This window comes from Pezoporus wallicus, unplaced genomic scaffold, assembly GCF_028554395.1.
Source record: "Pezoporus wallicus isolate ANWC-B61680 ecotype Strahan unplaced genomic scaffold, APGP_CSIRO_Pwel_v1 contig_6658, whole genome shotgun sequence".
Taxonomy (NCBI): Eukaryota; Metazoa; Chordata; class Aves; order Psittaciformes; family Psittacidae; genus Pezoporus; species Pezoporus wallicus.
The window spans coordinates 6,896,637-6,904,842 of NW_026642312.1; the positions used below are offsets into that span (position 1 = coordinate 6,896,637).

Here is an 8,206-nt window from a genome sequence, read left to right on the forward strand (position 1 = left end):
TTCAGGTTCATAAAATCAACATCTATGCATTTAAACAGTTTCTTCCACTCCTAAATTTTTCCTTCTATGTTTTGCTTAGTCCTATCTGTCCTGGAATCTTGATAAATTGTAGTGAAACTCAGCATCCAATACTGGGGAATCCAGCTAGAGATACATAAGTGCAGTCTGATTTTAAAAAAGTTTGCGTCCCCCCTTATTTTTGGCATTCCAAATCAGAGTTGAAGTTATAATTAAGAAGTAATCTTGCTCTATATAGGGCTTTTTATCTCCTAGGAAAAATATATTCCAACTACAAATGCCCTTAATTTTTTCCCATGGTTCTTGGCTGCTTCTGTACATGACAACTCTTTGACACTACAAAATTTCTAGAAACATAAGTAGCTTCTGGTAATGTGTCTACCACAGCTTATTTAAACAACAAGGTGGGAAGGAGGAGAAATTGAAAAGTTAAGATTTTGTTAATTTTTGTCCAAAATGACATATAATCACATGGCCAATGTGGGTTATTTGTAAGACACTGAAGGTCTAAAACTAAAACATACAATTTCCACTAAAAATTTGTAATATCTGGGGGCAAAGATATTGACAATGTGCGTCATGCTCTGAAGCATGAAAGCCAGGCTCACTGTAACTGTGCTTGTTTTCACTGTCTTTACCCACCACAAAGGCCTGCCTCAGTTCACTGTAGGAAGCAGATGAAGGAGTCCAGTTAAAGGAGAAAGAGAGGATGGAGCACTCAATCTTTAGCTCCCATGGGTTTCCATATAATTAGTTCCAGGATCTGTTTTCATCCATTTGCTTTTCCAAAGATCCCAGATTATTTTGTAGATTAAAATGAAAGAAAAAGACACCAACCAACCATTTTTCTGACCAGCTATATTAGAGAACTATGAATAACTCAGGTGGTATTTGACCAATTCTTTTCTTCCATGTTGCTGTTCTATTAAACCATGATGTTTGGTTCCTTAATTATGTAGAAATCAACCCTCTAACTCCTGGCTGGTTTTCACTACAGGTGAGAAATGTCTGCCTGATCTTCCATACGATGCCACCACCAACTATGAGAAGGAGAATGAGATTATGCAGACGCACGTTATAGACCAGGCCATTAATAATGCCATCAGTTACCTGGGGGCAGAGTCTTTGCGTCCCCTTGTCCAGACACCGCCAGGTAGTTCTGAAATGGTGCCCGTTATCAGCCCCATGTATCAGCTCCACAAACCTCTTGGGGACAATCAGGCTCGCTCCAACCATGCATCTCAGGACAGCGCAGTAGAAAACTTGTTGCTGCTTTCCAAAGCCAAATCTGTCTCCTCTGAAAGAGATGCCTCGCCCAGCAACAGCTGCCAAGACTCAACAGATACAGAGAGCAATAATGAGGAGCGCAGTGGTTTAATCTACTTGACAAACCACATAGGTCCCCATGCAAGAAATGGCATCTCTATAAAAGAAGAAAACAGGCAATATGATGTCTTGAGGGCAGGTACTGACAATTCCCAGGATGCTTTCAAAGTGATCAGCAGCAATGGGGAGCAAGTGAAAGTTTACAAGTGCGAACACTGTCGAGTCCTTTTCTTGGATCATGTGATGTATACGATCCATATGGGTTGCCATGGGTTCCGTGATCCTTTTGAATGCAATATGTGTGGCTACCATAGCCAGGACAGGTACGAATTCTCTTCCCACATAACTCGAGGGGAGCACCGTTTCCACATGAGTTAAAATTCCTCCGGCACAGATCTAGCCTCAACAGCTGCATTACTGGAGCTGCACGAGCCACGACAGCAGCAAAGCACAAGTCAGCTGGACTGTAAAAGTGATGAAAGAGTCAGAAGTTCAGCTATCTTCTCCCACAAGAAAAGTTTTCCTTTTGGTAGCATGCATTGCATCTCAGTTTTCTAAAATGAGTACTAAAGTTTTTACTGAAAATGTTTGATCACCAAAAACCTTTAGTAATTTAAATAGGAGCTTTTGTAGTCACATAGCTGAAAGCCCTTCCCTTAACTGATGCTTCTTGCAAACCTCCCTTGCCAAAAGTGTTAACCATGTGCAAGATGCACTATGCCAACAAGGACATAACAGGCAGGAGTGGCCAAGCTTTCTCACTTAACACCCTGAGCGTAGGTCTCTTACACCAGATACATGTTTTTTTGACTTCCTGGTATTATTTGACTCCTTTGGGAAGATTAAACTCAACTAAAGATGGAGGTGTCCATCTCAGATGACTTCACAGACAGCTGGGGTGGGATGGAACCCTGCAGCCAGAGAGTTCTGAGTCGCTTTGGTGGTAAATGTAGAATGTTTCCACCTGCAAGGGCGCTGCCTTGTTTGTGTCACTGGGCAGGCAAGCAGGTATGTGAAAGATAGAAGGAACACCCTTGTAATATACTCTGTGAAGTATGAACTGCATTTAATGTATAGAAAAAGGGTATTGTTGGCTCTTCTTTGAATAAATGTTTTCTCTCCCTATCCAATAAAACCCCACTTTTCGTTAGAGCAGCCCCTCTTCTCTCTGCATAAACAAGTTACAATGTATTTAATTGTTCTTTCTTTTTTAAGTTTTAGTTATTTAGGAAAGTATGATGTACAGTTGAGAAAAGCACTAGGTAGAAATATGTGTGGGGAAAGTCTACTTATGCACATTTTTCATCTTTTTTTAAATGCCTGAAAAAGATCCAAATGTCCCTCTGTCACATATAAAAAAACCCTATTTTGCTTGCACAGATGTCCTCTTGCAGATTCTGTGGCCCCACTCCTAAGTGTTGCACTTAATAATTTTTTAAAGCACTGACCTGAATTAAATCAGCCGGTCAAAATTTGTAGCCTTCTCCTTACTTCCCTGCACTCGCTGTTTAATGAAGGACCAAGCCCCGCAAAAGTGCTGAGAACCCTGGCTTCCTATTCAACAAATCATTTCACCATGTGCTTTAAGTTACTTTTACCTCAGTGGAACTAATCTTAAGGTTAAATGAAAAAAGTGTTTTGCTGAATGGCGACCAGAGACTGCAGCACTTGTAGAGTGTAGTCAAGTCCACCACTCCATGGTGCGTTCTGCTACAGGTACTGTAACTTCAGTTAGAACAAAAATTTCTAACTTTAAGAAGACAAGATTTTAACCCCAAGCACAGCTGATACAAAAAATACCTTTTTAAAAGGCTTTTACTTAACTTCCTCTTCCAAATAGTTCATTCCTTTCCCTGAGCACCCTCATACTTTAAGACTGGACAAAAGAGAAATTTTTGCAGCTGCCTAAAAATCTGTCATTTGGTGCTGCAATAGTTCCTGAGCAACACACATAAAAATAACCCATCTTATTAACTTAGTCTAGAAATACTTCCACTCTGCATAATAACTGGATATTCCACAATAAACACAACTGTATAACCAACAAGACCAGCAGTCTTGTTATACAGGTGCATGTTCTCTGTTCGCAAGTGCATCCAAACACCTATATTTATTATAAAAGAACGAATTGTTGGAACCATGAATGCTTGTACCCCAGCCAATTTGGCCTGATATGTGTAACTATATTTGATATACATTTCCTATATATACAAACTATTACAGGCACACAGAGCGCCTTCTTCTGCTTTCACTTTTGCAGGTGTAAGTCAGGGGCAACAACACTGAAGTTAGAGGAAAGATACTGATTAAATAATGAATTACAAATACATGCTTTTACAGTCTCATGTCTCAGCTTCTCATGCCAACTAAGACATTTACCTCAAATGGCACATGGGCACAGAAGTGTTTTTACACTGAAAAGCGCATGTGTGCATGCCTATCTCATAGCTTTGTCATCAGATGTGAAACTCTCTGTATGAGCATCTGTAGACTGATGCACGTACCCACAACGGTGGAAGCAAATTAGTAGCATATTAGGTAGGCTGGTACGTGCAGGATGACCAGTGACACCCCCCCCCCCCAAACGAGTAGTGTAAACTACAGGCCCAAAGGTTGTCCCCTCTACTCCTGTATTATAACTCAGTTGCCTTACGTGATGCTATTGCTTATCTCCTTCCAGCCTGAGACACTGTGCAGGGGGTGGGCATAGGAATTTGTGCCCCAGCTATGGTTTTATCATCAATGCCTGCTACACATTCAGCTTCAAGGCAGACTGTACCTGGTAACAAGGTATTACCAAATATTTTGTATAAGAATGACCTGAAGTGGACCTTCAAGGGGGGAGCTAACAGTGATGAGTCCTCTTTATTCTATTTTATTTTTAATAAAGTTGAAATGGGTTTATTGTTTCATAGCTGGTAGGGTACAGTCAACTGTTCTTACCTCTCTCCACTTTTGATTGATACCAACCAACAAGAGACTGAGCAATTTCCCAGTCCTGCTGCAATGTCCCATCTGAAGCCAGATGTAGGCTGTACACAAATATTCCACTTCTTTTGCTCTTACACCTCTTTCCTACTGTTCTTAGATTTAGGTCATGGTATATCCCATGCCATAATATTTTTAACCATTTTTAGACACCCAAGCTATAAAGGGGAGGGGACAGAAGATTACTCAGGTGGTTTTGTTTTTTTTCTTTTACTAAAATCCAACACAAATAAAGCCACGTTCATTAACCGTGTATGCAAGCATAGCTCCAGTGCAGTTTCAGGCTGCCTTGAACTTAGCTGTTAACTGTGATTTCTGATCACCGGGTATGTTCACTGCTTTCACAACATCTTTGTGCACACACACACATATAGAGGTTTCTGTGTCACTTTTCTTGTCAACATGTACATGCCCTATCTGTGGTTTTGTGTATCATCATTAATATTTTATATACAGATGTATATATACATCTAAAATGGTTCATATGACATGATAATGCAGTGTCAATCACAGTGGGTTTGTTTTCTGCGTCTGGAGTTTTCTTATTTATGCTATAACAGAATATGTTGATGTTGTATATTAAACAGTACAGTAGTATAAGTAATTATATTAAGACAGTGTATCAGAGGGCATAGTCTAAAGGCAGGAGCAAACAGCACTCTTTGTTCATGAAGGGGCATTTATAGTTTTGCCTTTTTTGTTGTTTTTGGGGGGAAGGGTTTGTTTTTCTTTTTTTGCACAAAATCATCTTCAATTTCTTTAGCAACAAGTGTTTCAACAATTTTATTTATGACCATATGTAAGGCATGAAAATAGATGTTTTGTGTGTGTGTACATCGAAACAAACTGTGCTCTCAGAAAACTAGTTTAGCGTAATCTCCCTTTTTCTCTGTTTTTCTTGCTATGGTGCAATACCCTGATATGATTTAGCTGAACCCTTAAATGAGTAAATATGGTGAATGGCTTTAAGTTTATCTCTGTTTTAAAAAAGTAAAAAGTACCTGCTTCCCAGCCCTTCCCAAGACACTGCCTTTTCTAATAGAAGAGTTGTATTTACACATTTCTCTTCTTTTTTGCTGTGATTTTATATTGTAACTTCATTTTTCTTTGGGAGCATTGTATTTAAAAAAAAAAAAAGAAAAGAGAAAATTTCATAAAATTTGGAAATGTTATTAAATTATGCCTGCAAACTGAGGTGTATCTTTTAAGACAAGAGAACATGGTGAAAAACCCAAACACCAGAACATTCTGTCACTCTCTTAGTGAGTGAAGAAGTTGTTTAGTACAGCTGGAGGCCCCATGTGTCTGTGCTTGTGACTGGGGGGGGCAGTGTGTGGTGAGATACCCCATGGGCAGTCAGGGAGCACTGAGTACCATGCACAGCCTCAGCCTCCACTGCCATGCCTATAGCCCATGTCATGGTGAGCTCATCCTCGCAACCTATCGTCTGTGGCCACAAAAAGCCACTCTGTATCAGTCACCTTGCATTCACCAGCTATGTGAAGGGGCCTTGCTAAACCAGCTCCAGCTGAAGACCAAGTCCTACCTAATCCAATGCCTTATGGCCACAAAGATGATTGGGGGCTGGAGCACCTCTCCTGTGAAGACAGGCTGAGAGAGCTGGACTTGCTCAACCTTGAAAAGAGAAGGCTCCAGGGACACCTTAGAGCATCTTCCAGTGCCTTAAGGGGGCTTACAAGAAATCTGGAGAGGGACTTTTTATGGGGATATGTAGAGACAGGACAAGGGGCAATGGCTTTAAACTGAAAGAGTAGATTTGGATTAGATATTAGGAATAAATTCTGTACTGTGAGAGTGCTGAGGCACTGAAACGGGTTTCCCAGAGAAGCTGTTGTGGCCCCATCCCTGGAAATGTTCAAGGTCAGGTTGGACAGGGCTTGGAGCAACCTGGTCTAGCATGAGGCATCCCTGCTCATGGCAGGGGGGTTGGAACTAGCTGATCCCTTCCAGCCCAAACCATTCTATGATTCTGTGATTCTATATTGGCTGCTCCTACCCAGCACATCCTTGGCCACAAAACACACACAGCTCCTGAAGGCAGCTGACTTTGAGGAGGTTGCTTCTCTTCCAGCCCTCTCGTCTTACCCTTCCCTCTCATCAGCCAGCCAAAGTCATTACAGAACACAATTACTTCTGCATGTAGAGTCATGGTAATTCAAAATAAAACACTGAGAAATTATTTCTACTATTTGCCATAACAAAGGTGATTTCTCTGCAGGTGTCCCTTTTTCCTTCAGATTCCAGCACAGTAAATTTCACATCACATATTTAATGCAAAAAAGAATCACTCTTTTGCATAGAAAAAGCACCATTTATAAAGTTTTAGAAATATTTCCATTTGTAAAGCTGTATTATTATGAACAAAATGAGATTAAAAAAAAACCAAACAGGCCTCTAATGGTATTGCAATCAGTTCCCTTCAAGGTTCCCAGAGCCTAAATTTTCTTTACGTTACTGTAATGAGGTTTCATCATAAACTACCCCTACTTTTCTACAAGAAAGAACTTTTAAGTATCCTAATTTTTTTGTTCATCATAGCTGGTTCCCAGTAAATGAAATGAAATACAAAATTCTGTTTCAGGTGGATTCTTCTGCAAAGTAAATATGGTCTGTTACATAATTAATAATAGTAGTAATAATTAAAGTCACTATAATCATCACAAAAATAAACTAAATGTAATAGTCTCAATCAATGTTATTAAGTCCTTGAACCAAAGTAGAGACATCCACAGATTTAAATGCAAGTTTGTGTACCTAAAAATCTATTCTGGGTACCTATTTACAAAGTTTCAAAGACTTTCTTAAAATTATCATGTTTATATAATTTTCCTACTGCAATAGCTTGATTAAAAGACATCAGAAATGGTGGTAGGTGACAAGATACAAATCGTTATATAGACACAAACATACAACTAGCAGGGATGAGTGTTTTCAGCCTCAAGTCCCCAGACAGACTTCCCAATCCATATGCGAGCATCTAAACACCAAAATAGCATTAACGTGCTCAGCAACCGTTTTGTAGTCAGTCTTTGAAACCGAGAAATGCACTAAAACACACAAGGTTCTTTTAGTAGATATCAAAATGAGAACTTGGCGCCAGACCTGGAGCACACAGACCTGATAATGTCACAATTTCCCATTTTCTGGGAGCAGAGGGAGATCACTCAACATCTTATTTGGGGGAAAGGGGTTGGTTACAAATGCTCCTGGCTGCCAGTACACCAGGGGTATTATTGCCTTGGTAATGTCAGCCTGGGAGATGGTTGAAAATAAAGGAGAAGCTTGCCCTGGAAGGTTCACGTTCCAGCGGCAGGAGCGATGCTTTGAAAGCTGACAGCATTGCAATTGGAAAACCAAAATGTTTGATTTCTGTAAAAGCTGCTCCTGCCTGTCCTGCGGTCGGAGCTCCGGGGCATCCTGCCCTGCTGTGGGCCAGCCAGGCTGTGTCCACCACCAGGAGACACTGCCAGCTTCTTTTCTGGAAGGAAAATGCTGCATGAGAACAAACTCTGGTCCAAAGAAAGACAAAACCCGTCAGACCTGGCCTGAGGAAGGCAGCAGAATCCTTTATCTTGACAGGAGCTCCATTATCTCAGCTTCTCAACTTTAATTTTTGATGCATCTTTGACTATGCAGACTTTGAATTTTCAGGGCAGCTGCACATGCAATGCTCAGCAAAAGCCACTGTCAGCTGTGGACACGCAGCGCTTCTGAAACCCTGCCACAACTGCCACATGATGGGGACTCAGGAAACAGGAGGGACAAGAATTTGTGGAGTTTCACTGCAGACGGGATAGACAGGAGTGAGAAATTCAAAGCCAGGCTTCAGACAGCAGGAGGTCTGCACTTGTAA

The 8,206-nt window shown here is 40.7% G+C and overlaps 1 protein-coding gene across 18 annotated transcripts in view; it reads left to right on the forward strand.

Moving 5' to 3' along the window:
* Positions 1–2,535, forward strand: part of IKZF1 (IKAROS family zinc finger 1) — a 102,588-nt gene extending 100,053 nt beyond the window's left edge. For all 18 annotated transcript variants that reach the window (XM_057428864.1, XM_057428858.1, XM_057428860.1 and 15 more), the window contains one exon: positions 1,016–2,535. In XM_057428864.1, coding sequence (XP_057284847.1) covers positions 1,016–1,722 — 707 coding nt within the window. In that variant the 3' untranslated portion in view covers positions 1,723–2,535. The remainder of the gene's footprint in view (positions 1–1,015) is intronic.
* The last annotated feature ends 5,671 nt before the right edge of the window (positions 2,536–8,206 follow it).